Source organism: Lactuca serriola, chromosome 3 (genome assembly GCF_051521515.1).
Source record: "Lactuca serriola cultivar US96UC23 chromosome 3, Lser_US96UC23_V15, whole genome shotgun sequence".
NCBI lineage: Eukaryota > Viridiplantae > Streptophyta > Magnoliopsida > Asterales > Asteraceae > Lactuca > Lactuca serriola.
This window is the reverse complement of record NC_136410.1, coordinates 306,808,545-306,825,755: the sequence shown is the minus strand read 5'-3', so window position 1 is coordinate 306,825,755 and position 17,211 is coordinate 306,808,545. Positions and strand designations below refer to the sequence as shown.

At 31.5% G+C, this 17,211-nt stretch overlaps 2 protein-coding genes across 3 annotated transcripts; both read right to left on the bottom strand.

The window, feature by feature from the left end:
* Positions 1-622: 622 nt before the first annotated feature.
* On the bottom strand, positions 623-3,122 carry LOC145094152 (Nucleotide-sugar transporter family protein). Its single transcript, XM_079032442.1, has 8 exons — positions 2,986-3,122; positions 2,253-2,336; positions 1,967-2,181; positions 1,802-1,880; positions 1,466-1,635; positions 1,198-1,384; positions 1,039-1,116; positions 623-946 (listed from the first exon to the last, which is right to left on the bottom strand). The coding sequence occupies exons 1-8, from the start codon at positions 3,034-3,036 to the stop codon at positions 812-814; spliced, it is 999 nt and encodes a 332-aa protein (XP_078888568.1). The 5' UTR covers positions 3,037-3,122; the 3' UTR covers positions 623-811.
* Positions 3,123-5,740: 2,618 nt separating this feature from the next.
* LOC145094151 (protein SUPPRESSOR OF PHYA-105 1-like) lies at positions 5,741-11,788 on the bottom strand. 2 transcript variants are annotated; one of them, XM_079032440.1, is made up of 9 exons: positions 11,565-11,788; positions 10,058-10,909; positions 9,715-9,872; positions 8,948-9,644; positions 7,984-8,130; positions 7,593-7,910; positions 6,880-6,939; positions 6,349-6,806; positions 5,741-5,858 (listed from the first exon to the last, which is right to left on the bottom strand). In XM_079032440.1, exons 1-8 carry the CDS (start codon positions 11,781-11,783, stop codon positions 6,627-6,629), a joined length of 2,631 nt encoding a protein of 876 aa, XP_078888566.1. In that variant the 5' UTR covers positions 11,784-11,788; the 3' UTR covers positions 5,741-5,858; positions 6,349-6,626. The 2 variants fall into 2 exon arrangements, with proteins under 2 accessions (XP_078888566.1, XP_078888567.1); XM_079032441.1 differs by having other exon boundaries at positions 5,741-5,855.
* Between the last annotated feature and the right edge of the window lie 5,423 nt (positions 11,789-17,211).

Here is a 17,211-nt window from a genome sequence, read left to right as displayed (position 1 = left end):
CTCTTTAATAAAATTGGTTGTTCAAAAAGAAAAACACTAACATTTGTTATTATCTGACACCGTTATATATAACTCCAAAAGTTATCAGCTGAAGTGACGTGAACTTAAATTAATTGAAATATTAGTTGATTGCTATCACAGGTATAGATAAATAAATAAAGTGTCTAGTTTGATAAAGTTCATTGCTATATTGATGCAAACTCCACATGGTAATATAACATATACAGGTAACAAAAACACTTGATTCAAATAACAGAATAACTTTATCCAAATATAATATAAAATTATAACAACATATGTATCAAAGTATCAAACTAAATAGAAAAAAATGATGCTTTTAAAACTTACAAGTTGACACAGTTCGTTGATAGATATTCTTTTTTTTTTTTTCAAAGGATCTATTTTACACCTTGTGAGAAATTAAAAGGTCATGGTTTCATGTTTAACAAATCTTAAGACAAACTTACACATTTTCCACATCTACATTTTTTAATATAACTTTAATCTACAACATGTTTTTAAAACCAAATCATTTCTATCATCAATCAAAAACATTAGAATTTGAATATAAATAAGTGTCTACCTCATATCATATCTATGCATATAGTTGCATACCCCAAAGTAATCAAATAGGTTGTACTTTCTTTTTTCTTTTTTGGATCAAATATCGTACTAAAAATCAATTACACGATGGAATAGAAAAATATTTATGGTTCAAATGAGTAAAATTAAAAAATAATAAAAAAAACGATTAGCATCAACTTACCAAATAATCGTCTATTTTAAAGAAGAAGAAGAAGAAGAAGATGAATCAAGAATCTGTATCTGTTCTTCGGTCTACTGAAACTTCAACAGGCGTTGACTTCAGAGGCAAGTCAACAAGTGTGGTTGGAGGTGCAAAATACATGTGTAACGACATTATGCAGATAATAATACCCAAAAGAAGCTACAAAGAAAAATATATATAAGTTTTAATGTGTAAAATTTCATTAACTGATAATTTATAAATTAAATTGTCAAAGAGTGAGTGTTACTTACTTGTAATGTTGGTTTGAAAGTAAAGAGGAAGACAGACAAAACCATTGTGAGTAGCATAGCCATTGATGTGGAATACACCTGCAATCAATATAATTGAGCAATAACTAATTAAGAAAAGAGTCAAATGTTTTAAATAAATCGGAAGTCAAAAAGTCAAACCTTGACAATGTTGTCAGCATACTTCATCAACCATGAGACAAGTAAACCAGTGGAACCAAGATTCAACACCACCAACCATGTTGTAATAGTGTAGCCATTAAAGAGGCGTTCCCACCATGCTCCTTTCTCAAATCCTCCTCTAAAATCATCCGCAAAAAGTCTTGCCATGTTAAAAATTGCACCAAACCTGAATGAAAATTAAATAAAACATTTATCGTCATGTTTACATATTTATTATTATTAAATAAAGAAAGAATGAAAAGCTTACGTGTAGAGTTGAACATTCTGCCAGTATAAACTGTCGTTAGTTTTTTTCATTAAGAATTCAGTGTAAACACCAGCTAATGCTGAAAGACAAGCTGATAAGACACCTAACATGTACCCTTGGATTGGGGATGAGAAGAGAGACTCACAAGATGCTCCTCCACATCCTTTAACCTATATAAACAAAAGCAATTATGTCCTTAATAAAGTTTATCAATATCTACTCTTAATTATCAGCTAAAAGCTTATGTTGGATAGAAGAATTTATCTCATGTGATTGATACAAAAGGAGAAAACACAAACACAATGCTGGTGATAGATAGATAGATATTATCAGTACCTGACTTGTGGTTGTTCCAATAGCCAATAAAACTATTGCCATCCACTGCAATGTGGAGAGTTTTCTCTTCAAGAACAGCCTAAAGAATTAAACAATTTCATAAGTTAATAATAACCACCATTAAGTGCAATTGAATTAAACAAAAAGATCAGGGAACTTACTTACCTGAATAATATTCCTGTAGTGACAATTTTCAAATTTCCAAGTATTTGATATGTGGATGTATCAACATATGTGAGGGTTGCAAATTGAACATTGTTATGGATGAGGTATATAATAGAGGGGATTGGGTATAATCGAACACTCTTCCATTCTGTTGTCATTCTAGGAGGAGGTGATTTCTTACACTCTCTCCATAGGAAGATGCTGGATACAATAAGCTGCAATTCAAAAGGAATACAATTAGGTTTTTCATCATGAAATAGCGCTTAAATTATACTTAGTCACATACCTTGAAGATTTCAGCAAGAAAAGGAATAGTTGCATAGTCATACTTGTATCCCCCATTACTCTGTGACAATGTAGTCAAAATTCCCTGCCATGATTGATGAAATAGAAAGTGTGCAATCAGTAGCTGGGAAGATTAAACATCATAATGTTCTACATCCAAAATCATGGAAGTGGTTTTGTGTGGACAGTGTCTTAGGAGTTCTCACACCTCCACATTAGGAAACCCTAATTGCTAAAACAGATGCAATGGTCGATATTGATTACTCGTTAGAATATCAGGATGTAAAGTTCGAAGATCCAAATCATCATCAACACATATTATTTCGAAACAAGAGATTTGTGGCAACGATTAGCTCCACCACCACTACGGATCAAACCAGCAAAACAATGTGGTGAAAGATGAAGATATTAATTGCAGAAATAAAGCATGAAATCTCATATGCAACTCGAAAGGAGTGCAAATCGACAGTGCTGATCAGTGTAAACACGCAACATAGAGATCACATAACCTTAAACCTAGCTGAATTCGCATAACAAGGGATAATAAGTTCAAACTCTACTAAATTTGAGTAATCTCGAAGCAACAATGACGAAAAAACAAAATCAGTACGCTCAAAATGACAAAACAGACGTTGATGCGGTTTAAGTGTGCTGTAAAAGGCAAATTACATGGAAAAAAAATGGTTATTATTGATTTGAAGTGGAAATTAGGGTTCTAAGCCAGCGAAAGGTACCTGAGAACTGGTGAGAACTGTGAGGAGCGATGCGACGACGTACCACTGCATCTCATTCTCCGGCGATTTCTCCGGTTGTTGATTTGCATACCGACAGAAAGTATGTTACGCGCTACTTGTACCATTTTTCTATTAACTAAATCTATTATTTTACCATTAAACTAACAATTAACCAAATAATACCAAAATGAAACACACACCTTATATCTGTAATCTGTTTTTAATTTTGAGATAATAGTTTAAAGAATACATTTAATTTAAAGGTATTTTTCTTTTTTACAACTAAAGATAATATAAAGATCCTATAAAAGTTTGTTTTTTAATTACATGTCAAAAATGACATTTCTTTTTTACAACTATAGATAATATAAAGATCCTATAAAAGTTTATTTTTCTTATATCAAATATGATATTTTGATGTCATTTGTCATTCTTCAATGATAGCACGTAGCAACAATGTTTGGAGTTGTCGATACTCATAATCAGTTTTGGAGTTGTTAAAGCTTGATTATTTGCGTTTTGAAAATGCATTAATCAAATAATTGGCTTTCTAATTGCAATTCTAAACCCCTTAGTTGTTAAGTGTGGTCAACGCTCATGGGGGCGTTTTTGCACGTTATAACGGCACAAACACCGTCTCCCTGTTGCGCGTTATAAGCATGCACCTTGCTCCCAGTGACCACCACGACATCCTATAACACCCGTTTTTTTTTCCTCTAAAAACGTCGGTGAGCGTTACCCATACCGACCAATCTTAGTTGATCAAAACATCAATTTTCAACAGTTTATCAAAAATAACAACCAATATGATTTGCTTGCAAGGTCGGTAAAAAGAATCAGATGTTTTTTGTTTTTTGTTTGCAGATCTTTTTAGCATCTTCTTTCTGCATCGTGCAGACCACGCGCAGACATTAGGTTTTGCAGACTGTTTGCTTTTTTTAGGACCGCAGACTAAAAAAGGTTGGTGTGTCCTCTTTTTGGAGCAGATGTGGACCAGAATCTTCAAACCTGTTCAGACATTTTCTAACCTAAAAAACACATATATTTTTGTTGTTGTTTTTCTTTTTTTATTTTTTTAAACTTAGATTTATTCCAATTTTATCTATGATAAATAAATTTGAAAAAATATTACAATACTTAAAGAAAAAAAAAAGGTTCGATAACACAATCATGACCTTTGTGACATATTTATAAATAAATATTTAATTACACAATCATGACCTTTGTGGCAAATTTATAAATAAATATGTAATTACAATAATAATTTGTGGAGTTGTTTATATAGTATGCAAAAAAAATCATAATATTGTATTATATTTTTTGTGCCAAATTTTATAAAACATTATATAATGTAAGATCGTTCATTTCTTGAGAAAAATATTTATGATTGGTTTTTAATTGATTTGGTTGAAAAGGTAAAATAAAAACTTTGAAAAATTTCATTTAAAATCAAAGTTTATTTCCATTCATGTTATGTGTTAAATTATTTTATCCCTAATTACAATGTTTATGTATAACTTTACGACCAAAATTTGTTGGTTTTTATCAAATATATACAATAACTCTTACCATTTTATTTTCACTTTTTATACAATAATGCATAAAAGTTAATCTACATTTGTTAATTATCTATAATAAAATCATAAAACTATCAAAAAAAACTCTTTTAAGTTTTTTTTTTTATAAAAAACAGTTTAATTGGATTTTAGTTTATTCTAACATGCTGCAGATATAAAAAAAAACAAACAGTCTTCTTCTTTCAGACTGCAGACGTTTGGTCCCTCTTCTACTGCAGAGATTTACAGATATGGTCCGTAGACTGCAGATATTTTGCCTCAGAAGAAACAAACAACATCTTAAATATATACAAAATAATGTTAGGGATTTTGCTGGATATATAGGCATTTTTTGGGGTTGAATTCCAAAATCGAATTTTTAGGTATAGACATGGATTCCATAGAATGAGTATAAGCTCTTAGGAATCGATGTGCCAAAAAAATTATCTTAAGAACAATTCCGCAGAGCTACTTCCGAGGAATGAACTTTTGCTCCGCTGAATAAGTATAAGCCCCGAAAAATCGATGTGGGAAAAAAATCCTGAATATCCATTATGCGGAGCTGCCTCAACGGAATGAGTTCATTCCTCGGAGGTAGCTACGCGGAACAAATCTTCAGATTTTTTTTTTCCACATCAATTCCTTGGACATTAAGTTGCTTTCATGGAAAGCTCACATCTGCAGAATCCATGTCTATACCTGTAAATTGGACAGGACCTAACTACAATAATTCGATGAAAATTCGACTTGTTTAAAGTCAAGTTATATAATCTTCTAAAGCATTTTATTTAAAAACTAAAAGTTATTTTAATAATATAATTTTGTAAATCATATTTAACACAATAGTCGTTATAAAAAGTTTAAAATCAAACAAGAAAATGTTTACAAGTCAATCCAAATTCACCCACATCAACTCATACAAAAAAAGTTATTGTTTATTTTATCAGTTATCCAAAAGAAAATGTTTATGAGTACAACCACTCCTTGTTAATTTGAACGTTGCATACTTTATTACATGTTTATGTTCTAATCATAGAAAGGGTGAATCTTACCTCAAAAACTGTAGAAGGCCAAACTTTTTTATCAATATTTATTTAGAAATTTTTTTTACGTGCAAATAAAAAATCATATCAATCATCAATCATGGAACTTGACACAATACTAAGCTTACATCAAAATCATTTAATTACAAACAAAGATAATCACAAAAAACAATAAACCTTTATAACATTTTATCCTAACTGCCTTGCTGTGAACTATCTTTAATGTTGACCAACAAATCTTAATCAGATTTGACCAAATCTTGCTCATTTGCTTCTGCGATTCACAGAAAAGGGTTAAATTGCAAGAAATAACAACATAGTTTTATTTATATGTTTACAATAGCATCCTACTTTTATTTCTTCCTACTACAACATTATACTTTGAAAATTCTACCTAAATATAGCAATTTTTACTGCCATAATTGAGTAGATTATTCAAACTACAATGTCCTAATAAGCAAAAAAAAAAAATTGTACAAGTAAAATGACATAATTGGGTAGATTTTTCAAAGTATAATGTCTTAATGAGTAAAAAATGAAAATCTATTCATCCCAAACCCCGAAAATATTTGATGTTGATTAATTTGATCAAAACTTGCTGATTTCCTTTCAAGTTTAACAGAATAGGGTTAATTGCATTTAGCCCCATGAAGAAAAAAAACATTATTTCCTCATATTAATAAAAGAAGATATGATTTAATCTGAAATACATAAATCTCCTATCTTGTATTATTTCCAATAACAAAAAAAAGTAGCATCTTTACCTGATTCCGAAGGCATTTCCTTCATGTTTCTGACCAGAAATTCTTTCAGGAGGCAGAAGTTGCCGGAAGTATGACTGAGTTTATGGTTTTCCGGCAACAATTCCAGATTAATGCCGCCAATTCCCACCACTTTTTCTTGCTAGTATCGTTTATGAGTATATGGAATTGTTTTTTTTAGGTTGAAGGGCAAACTAGTCATTTCCACATTACTGCTTATAGCAGCAGGCTTGAAGGTAGGGAGGCTAGAATTGTAAAATTAGTGAACATATATAGGCCCTTCACAACATTTTCAGAACCTTTATATGTCCACCTGAATTGGCAGCAACAATCATATTTGATTTTTCCCTCCAGCAAACACTGGAAACAAACTCTCCATTGTTACCACCGGAAATGGAATCAGTGGTTCCGAACTTGTAGGAAGTAATTGGCATTGGGAAACTTTTATGATAAGCATAAACCTGAACAGAAACGGAATAAAAAAATCCTTAATTTGATATAATGTAATAGTTTGAGTAGTAATAATTCCAATACCTCATTGGATTCAGAACCGCATGCTATATATCCATCAAGAACAGATAAGCCAGCAAAGTTCTGAATAAGGAGAAAAGGAAAGGGTCAGATTTGGAATATATATTTTTTCCTATTACAGAATACTTTGAAAAATCTACCCAATAATAGCTAGATTCTACAAAGTATAATGACCTAATAAGAAAAGAAATTGAAAATGCAACACCACAATTAAGTAGATTTTTCAAAACACAATGCCTTGATAAGAAAAAAAATAGTATTATGATGTAATAGATATAAATGAAAGTAGGATGCTATCATACACAAAAAAAGTAAAAATACGTTGTCAATTCTTGCATTTTTTTCCTTGAATATTTTATTAAATACCATTATTAGATGCTTGAAATTTTCACATAAGTGTGTCTCCCTAGTCCCTCCTATTGATTTGTTTGTTATAGCATCATACTTCTATTTTTTCCTATTACAACATTGTAATTTTGAAAAATCTTTCTAACAATATTTATGCCATCAAAATACAAATCAAATTTCACTGTTAAAAGTAAGATTTTTTTTTTAAAAAGTAGAATGTCCTATTAAGAAAGAAGTTGAAAATACAAAGCTATAAATGGGCAGATGTTACAAAGTGCAATGCCTTTAAAAGAAAAGAACTGAAAGTATAATGTTGTAATAGAAATAAATGAAAGTAGGATGCTATAATATACACAAAGGGTGTTAACCTTTTCGTTAGTGTGACCTTTGTAGGTCATGCAGCAAGCATCAGTAGAAATCCCCTCTAAACTGGTTTTTTTCAGGTCCCAAAGCTTCACTGTATTATCAGTGGATGCAGAAACAACGGAATCGGAATCCAAAAACTTCACATAGCTTACAGCCTTTTCATGTCCTGCTAACGTGCACCATGGAATCTTTACATGTCGAAGATCATAACAGTGTATCTTGTAATCAGCAGATCCAAAAGCCAATAGATGTGAAGAACATGGAGAGAATTGTACACAGCACACATTCGCAGCACTTCTGATTGTGCATGTCGATTTTTTCTGTAAAAAAAGATGTTTTTTTAAGCTTTTTGATGTCTAAAATATATTAAAATTAGTAGTGAGAGAGAATTACATCGTTTAAGCTCCATAACTTGACTGAACAATCATCACTGCCACTGGCAAATTGTGTGGGGTCCACACGAGAAAAATCAACACACCATGCCCTTCTTTGGTGTTCTATATAATGAGATAACCCTTGACCAATGAATGCATCCCACACCTGTTTGAGAGAAAAAAAGTAACATAAAAAAAAAAAAAACAACATATCAGTGTCATTTATAGACCAAGGCTAAAATGGTCAGTTAGTCTCGTTGACATGGTTTATTTTGGTTCAAAAACTAAACAGACTTTGTGTACAACACTTTATCCTGACGAACATCATTGTCATTCATAGACGAAGGGTAAAATGGTCATTTAGTCTCATTGCGATTGCCATTCAGACACTTTGTGAAAAAGAAACATCCCCTAAAAGGCATGTTTGATTCATGGATTTTGATGAAGTCTGTCTGACACATTTGGAATTCAAGATTCCATTCCATTGTATGTTTGGTTTCCAAATGGACGGAATTCAATTCCGTTCTTCCTTTTTTTTATTAATATACCAAAATACCCTTTTTAATACATATTGAAATAAATAGAAAGAAAAAGAATTAAAATTCACATAAAAATCTAAAAATTATTGAATTCCATTCCATTTCTTGCCAACCAAACGAACAGCATATTACAATTCCCTCTGACATATTCCATTCCTTCCAATTGAAGATTCCTTCAAATTCCATGTTTAATGGATTTCACCATTACTAAGGGTGATTGGAAGGAATTCAATTCTCCATTCTTCCGTTTTTTTTATTAAAAGACCAAAATACCCTCACTAAATGTATTGAAAAAAAAATTCAGATTTTATTATTGAACTCCATTCCATTTCCTGCCTACTAAACACGTAACAAAACATTATTTGATTCCTTCCAAAGCATACGAGTAAAATATTATATTAGTCTTTCATAATTTAAAGGTTCCATAAAGCAAAGAACACATACCTGAAGCACACCATCATAATCAGCTGACACCAAATAATTCTTGAGGTACTTGTTCCAACAAACACAGCTAAGCTTTGAATCATTCACCAACTCAACAACAGGATAATTAACATCATCAACAGAATCATTTAAAAGCGAAACAAATTCAAAAATCTTTATTTTCTTCAAGACACCAGCAACAGCAATGTAGTTCTCATCACGATCAAAGCTCAAAGAGCAAATCACATTTGCAGAATTCAAAAGATTCCCAATTTTTAAATTCCCACATTCCTCAAACTTGCTATATCTTATAAACTTACATACACCCTTTAAAAAATCATCACAGCACCTTTCATGATTCCCTAACAGGTCAAGGTCATTTCGGTCAATAGAGGCAGTGGTAGAATTACAAAGTTGGAGTTGGGACCTCTTGCTGAAATAAGCACTTTCAAGATGGCTCATGTTTGTCTTCATTCTTGTCTCGAATATATTTTTTGAATCATAATACACGTGATGAAAACTCTTGATATCGGTTTCTAACAACTGGATATTTTTATATAACTCCAACGCGTGTTTTTCCTTTTGTTCCTTTAATAAAACTAGAAAATTAAATAGAATCTCAAAATCGGAATCTTCGGTCTTGTCTATAATTGGAGAATAAGTGTTCTTGGAGTAAAATTCTTTGGTTCCACTTAATAATTCAGATTGTAGGATTTCCCTGATAGAGATAAATATGTTAAAAAAAAATTTGAAAGATTTGATAAAATGTTGGAATAGAGAGAGAATACCTTGTTGTTGGGCGAGATGAAGGGTGAGGATGAAGGAGCCAAAGACAGAAGGCAGATTCTTGTGGATTTTGAGAAATGAAACGTGGTGGAAGGATCCGGTATTGTAAATCTAACATTGCTGCAGAATGCATCTCTAATGATGCAAATGAGGAGAGTAACTGGAGGGTAAAAGGGTAAATTAGTGTAAGATCATAAACATCATTATGAAATACTTAAACAAATGTCAACTATAAAAGAAAGTAGCTTTGAAACAGAACATTTTAAAATGTTTTTTAATGCAAGTAACAAATATTGCTATGCTAAGTGTATATATAAGAATGAAAGAGAATAATAGCCATGTCACCTCAAATAAGAGAACACCAAGGTTGTAGATATTTGCTGATAATGATTCCATTCCATAGAGCTCCTCTGGAGAAGCATACCATTTTTTTTCAAGTTCAATAGTTACAGAGTATGACTCTCTCTCTTGTTGAATATGTTTTCTATTACTTTGAGAACTATTTATTACTTCATAATTTGTTGAAGAATCAAAATAAATGATCTCATTTGATGGCAACAAACTGAAATTTGAAAGCCATAAATCTTGCAATGCATTTCCTTGAGAGTGTGTCATATCGACAACCTGAACAACCTGTCTATATATCTGCAGCCTCTCAGCTTTATTCACTTGTATAGAATTGAGTTTTAGCCACTTCCTCAAGTTCATCCCTTTGTATGCACTTTCTTGAGGGAAATCAAGAGTCATTTCACTTAACTTTAATGATCCATTAGAACTCATTCTGCCCATGAAATCTTTATTATTGGTCATTTCTGCAACATTGTGCTCATTAGAGATCTCTGAACTTTTGCACAAAAACCCTTTTCCCTTTCTAGATTGCCTAAAAAGGAAATTAGAGAAGTTCATTGAGCTTGATACCTTTAACCTCTTATTGATGTTACTATCCATTAACTGGTCAGATGGTTGTTCTTTAGGAAGATCTTCATTCTCTTGTTCATTATTAAACCTAGCTTTAACACTTTCAGGATTTAAAGGCATGCTTGACAAACAATGCCTAATATCCCTTGTGCCTGAAGTGGTTGCAATGTTTGGGTTCATGAGGTCATAATTTGTCACATTTGTCTCAACACCAAAGTGTCCAATGTCACTTGTACCAAGGGGTCTTGTATTAGTTTGACTTGAACTTTCAGCATGACCCTATTACAAATAATGACCAAATTTAGAGCATATAAATTAGAATGTAAACCTTAAAAAGATGCACTCATTCCAAGAATTTAAGTATATAGATACATTTTGAAATTTACAATTCAATGACCACTATTCTACAGCTGAATATGATCTATATTCATTTAACATTTGGAATTGATGAGCTTCATAAGTAATTTTACTCGCCAGTTTGCTTAGCAGCTTATCATTATGATTATTGGTTTAGGGTTTGGAATTTAGCTGCGTTCCTTTTCAAACAGTTTAACTAACAGAATTGAAGCCCTAAAAACAATTAATGATATTGATTAGTTACATACAAAATTATCAATAAGCTTCACAAATTTATTAGACAAATGACAACAGCTCACAGTGAAGAATAAAAATCCCATAATAATACTAAATATCTCCATGTTTCAAATTCGAAGACATTTACATTCTCATATTTACAAATCGTAGTTTGTAAGGAATTTGTAGTATGATTTCATTCATGTCCATGAGATTATCAATAGAATAGACACACTGTTACAAAGTCAGAAGCTAAATCACTGAAATCTACAACAAAATTGCAATGACTAATCAATGAGAGGATAGAAACGATAAAACCAAAAACCTGAAAGAAATTAACAAAAAAAATATTGTTTCTTACCTGTAATGAATCAGTGACCTCTGGAGAAGCTTTCATACCTTTATTAGTGGAAGAAAAGGAAGAAAAGAAAATGCCCGTAAAATGCAGAGGACGATAGCAATTTCTTTGGTTGCATTTTTGGATCAACTGTTTTTGATCGAGAATTAAAGCAATGGTGAAAGCACGATATTCAAGAACACAGAACACTGTCTCAAAATATCTAAGAAAATATCTGACCATGTAGTTCTTTTTTATTTTTACGTTGTTGTGTATGTCGTTGATACATTGTACATCTCATGTATAAACTATAATATATCTTTTATCTTTTTATAAACAATAAACAATAATAAATATTTATCTAAGATAATAAAAGGTTACAATAGGATATCTTCGTCTTCAAGTTGGTTTTAGATAGGAAACATATTAAATTGAATTTAGAGTAAATTATTGAAATCGTCCCTGTAGTTTGGATAAAATTACGAGTTTGATCCTAACTTTTTTTTTTTATTCAGAATGCCCATATTTTGTTTTTGTTTCGTTTTTGCCCCCCAATCAACCTTAAATGACCATACTACCCTTATTAACCACCACCTGCACCATACCATATGAAACCAAAAGCAAAACATGTACCTGAAAATTTGATGAACCAGGAAATCAAACTTCATGCGAGCTTTTCATTTCAGAAAAATTAAATCTCGAAAAAATCTTGAATGAAGTAAACGAATTAAACTTATTGCAAACCTCAAACAAACATGAAGCAATCCTGCTGCAACCTTCCAAAAAAATTCCTCAAGAAAATCTAACCTAATTATATTTGTATGACAATCGATTTCAAAAAAGTTGAAAATCGAGTGTATCGATTCCAGAAAAATTCCTCAAGCAAACCTGATGCAAACCTAACCTAAAACACACCCAAGTGATAAATCGATTTTGTGTATAATCAAAACCCCATCGCATAGTGATACTTGAGAAAAGAGAGATCAAAGTGAGGAACGTGAAGAAATCGATCTCCAATGTCGAGCTTTCTGGTGCGCATCAGATTCGTTGGGTTACTTCAGGTTTGCGAAGTTAGATCTTCCATAGAAATAAATTAAGGACCAAATATGTAATTTTATCCAAACCGCAGTACGATCTCAGTAATTTACTCTTGAATTTAAATGATACGCATATCTTGAAGCTCTAAAAAAAGGAATTATACATATTAACAAGGATGATAAATACAAATAAAACAATTTAAACTTATTTATAGTAAAAATAGATGTGATATGGAACAATTTTCTTTAAAAAATCACATATACGTTAATCAACAAAAAAAAACTACATTGTAAAAACCAATATAATGGCAAATTTTTATTATTACTGAAAATATACCAAAACGTCATATTATTTTATTTTGAATTTCTTAGATTCCACATCGTTTGCTAAATGATAATGATCAAAAACATGAACCGTTTCTCTTTTTACGAACTTTGGGCCACATGCTGACCATTGGCTGCCCACTCCTTGGCATCATTGGGCCACATGCTAACCATTGGCCACCCACTCCGATGGTCCAAATATCTCCTAACATTTATACACTTGTCATTTAAATATTTTATTTATTTTCTGAAAAACATTCATATCCTAATGGTCGGATATAATAGGAGTATTTCTTAATAATAATTATAATATATATCTTCTAAAAACGAATATCGGCGCCTTACTTTTTCTTTCCGTTCCCTTCCACTTTTTTTATTTTCTATTTTCAATTCTTTAACATTCTTCTCTTTTACTTTTGGCAGTTTAAACCCCATGTTATGTTTATATTACTACCGTCCTTATACTTTATAGAATGAAATTTTCAACCCATTATTTTTTTTATCATATTCACCGATGTATTCAAACGTTGGAAAATGTCAATTTCATCCCCTTCTATTTTCTAAACTTTTATTTTATCCCCGATAATACTTATATAATATGATTTTCCTACCGTTATCACCCCTCTAATTTTGTAACCTTTTATATGTTAGAGGTGACCAACGTTTCGACGTAAATTGCTTCAGCATAAATTTATAACTTTAGTCCGTTGATTTAAAACAAATATTTTTTTATGTACATGTCGGTATGAATTTGACTCTGTCTACGTCTCAACGTAACTTTTTTTTACCTTTTCATGCTTATGTTTATGTACATTTCTTATGTCTAAGTCGGGACACATATAATACGTTTGTAATTATTTGAATTTACGTTTTTTAATTTTAAAAAAAAATCTAGTTATTTATTTTTACATGCGTGTCACATAAAATATGGTTTTGATTATCTTTGTTTGGCATGACTTTCGTCCCAAACTATAATATTTTATATACTTTGTCAATTTAAATCTTCTTAAATTCATAAATACATTATTGCTTCATAAATATACATATAATACGTTTTTATACTACTTCTTTAATACATTACTGCCGCCGCAACACGCGACGGGTAAAATCCTAATTATGTATCTAAAATACTTGTTTAAAGATAATATAACATAAGTAATAGACCATTATCAATCTTACTAGATCTTTGTAATATATATATATATATATATATATATATATATATATATATTAAGAATGAGCAGTTTGTCTCAAATCCCGATCCCGTGCTGTCACACCCCAAATACGGAACGGCAGAAACGTTCGGAGGCGGAGGACGTCATGTACAATATCACAACAAAGCATAGTAGTAAACAAGCAACAACATCATCCATTGCATTAATAATATAATTTAATACAAGTGTGTTCTGTGAAGTTTATAAGACACCAAAAGTGTAAATCAAAATAAGAGATGAGTCTTGAACGAGCTCCATCTTCTCAAAACCTGGCATCGATACCTGTCTACTGATGACCTGAGAATACAAGTTATTTTGAAAGAGTTGATCAGCTTTAAAGCTGGTGAGTTCATAAGCATTTTAGTGTCATTATTTGTAAGAAAATGTTTGTAAGTGTTTGATGTATAAGTTTGTAAATGTTTGTAGTAAATGTTTGTATTTCCTAGAAAATCCTATATTTTCTACTAAACGTAGCCTTTCACCAAGGCATCAAATGTTTTGTATGTTTGTTTCTTGTAAGAGTGTGTATTTTCCCAAGTGTGACTATCATTAACCAAAAATATAGTTTTACATTATCGTTTATGTGAGAAGATCACAATGTGAATGCAATGGGGAAATAATAATAATATTGTAGTGTTGTATTATAGTAACTATTGTTGTACTAACTACCTTAAACCAATTGTTATTTAAGGTATAATGTGGAATGGTTGCACCATACTTTCGACTAATAACACGACGATGAAAGACGTCAGAAGAAATGACATTTGGCACCCGTAGACTTGCAAGTCCCACTATAGCGAACAACAAGGTGTATGATAGTCAATCCAGTATAGATCTATACACAAATTCACGGTCTCCCTCTAGGAGACTTTGGATACAAAACGAGCCATGGCAGTGATGCCATGCCCCGAAACAATGGTTCATATTTATGTTATAGTATTCTTGTATATGTATTGTATGTACTAGTGTAATGTATGTTCTCTATGTCTAGTATGTAGTATGCTCTCTTTGTTTCTCATCATAATATGTTCTCTTGTATAGTGTAGTGTATTGTATGTATTGTTTCTCGTTATAGTATTCTTTGTTTGTTTCTCGTTATAGTATTCTCTATCTGTTTCTCGTTATAGTATTATCTATCTGATTCTCGTTATAGTATATTCGTTCTGTTTCTCATATAGTATGTATTGACTCATGTATGAACTGACTCTTTGTATGTTTCATTGTACTAGAAGTAATGTGTAGTATCCTCCTAAACTATACCTATTATAGTTTACTAGTAAAGTTGTTTGTATGACTAAGTGTATTGAACTGAGATAAAAGTTTTTATGTCTTATACATATATACATAATATATAACTAAGGATCAAACGACACTCGGACAAATAACAGGGTACTCTAAGTCCACAACCAAACAAGGAACATGAAATAAAGTGTGTTATCAGTCCTAAGTCCTTCAAACCTTACTTATATAATTATATATGCATTAGACATGGTTTTGACAATATATAAGTTTAAAAGAGTTTAAAAGAAAGGTTTGACATGTAAGAACAAGTTTGATAAAGAGTTTAACATGTAAAAGAGTTTGATAAACATTTTGAACTAGTTTGTTTGATAAAACAGTTAAAAGTATAGTAAATCTATTTGTTTGATAGTTATTAATCACATGTGATTGATATAATAACTATAATGTTTCAACTTGTATTCCCCCCATAAAAGCATTTAAAATCAATTAAAAGGTAGATTAAGGGGTATGAACTCACTTGTAGTGAGTGATACGGAAGTATGTTTGGAAAAAGGACGTAGAGTGTCAGGTGAAGCCTTGAGCACACAAAGATCCTAATAAACATATAATGACATGTATGTGTATTTGATTAGTGTATAAACAACTAATTATAAGGGATAACACCCTAATAGACTAGGAAACTCTTAGATTGAAGGGATACAATCACATATGATTGCATAACTAGGGTAAATGGCCACCCTAAAGAGTTTACGGTCCAATTGGCATGACCAAGTGAGCTTACGGTCAAAATGGTATGACCATTGGAGTTCACGGTCCAAGTGTTCACGATCTAATGACCTTACGATCATGGAGTTCATGGTCTAAGGAGATTAAACTGTAAACTCATCAAATCTTGCACAAATGATGGTTTTCAAGGGCTTCTTTCAAAGGCATCGGATTCTAGGGACCATGCTTAGCCTTAGGAAGGGTTTAAGGTCTCTAATGCACCTTTCATTAGATTTTACGGTCTAAGGAGATACACTTAGACCGTAAACACCTTGTTCTTGGCTAAAAATGATGTTTTCAAGGTGATTAACTAGTGATTCAAGCATATATCAAGCTAAGGGTAGTGTACTTACTTATTAGAAGCTTGTAAGGATGATTAGGATCCAAGAACACTAGTGTGTGCTCTTGGTGAAATGAAGAACACTTGAAGATCTATCAAAATGAAGAGATTTCATGGATGAAATCATGCATAATCACTAGATAAAGAGATGTAACAACAAATCAAAGGAAAGAATTCTTACATTTCTGGAAGATCAAGATGAAGATCTTATGATACTTGAGAGAGAATTCGGTTTACTAGGCTTGTAAATGAGAGAAATGATCAAAATGATCATGTATTATACATATAAAGGGAGTTTACGGTCACCATGACCGTAAGCTCTAAGCTTCCTGACCGTAAACTCCTTTTGAGGAGGTTTACGGTTTGCTAGATGGTTTGGAACTTTAACTGATAAATCCAAACACTGATTCCTTTGATGCACTAGCCTCGGAATACTCAGAATAGATCCTAAACAGTGGTAAAAGTTAGCATAAACAAGTCTGACTTTGATTGATTTGAACGTTTATACAAGCTAGAAATTTCGAGTTGTCACACGTGCCTCTTAGGATCGCAGGAAGGCGCCGGATTGATTGTACACACGAGACAGAGTTATGTTTTTGAGGATCCTGGATTTTTATTCAAACAATTATGGACATGTGTGTTTTGATAACTTGATACTTGAGGTTTTTTTTGAATTGTGTCAAAGAGAATTATGTGATTTTAAAATGAATAATTTGTTTGGAAATTTTCGGTGTTACACATACCAGATA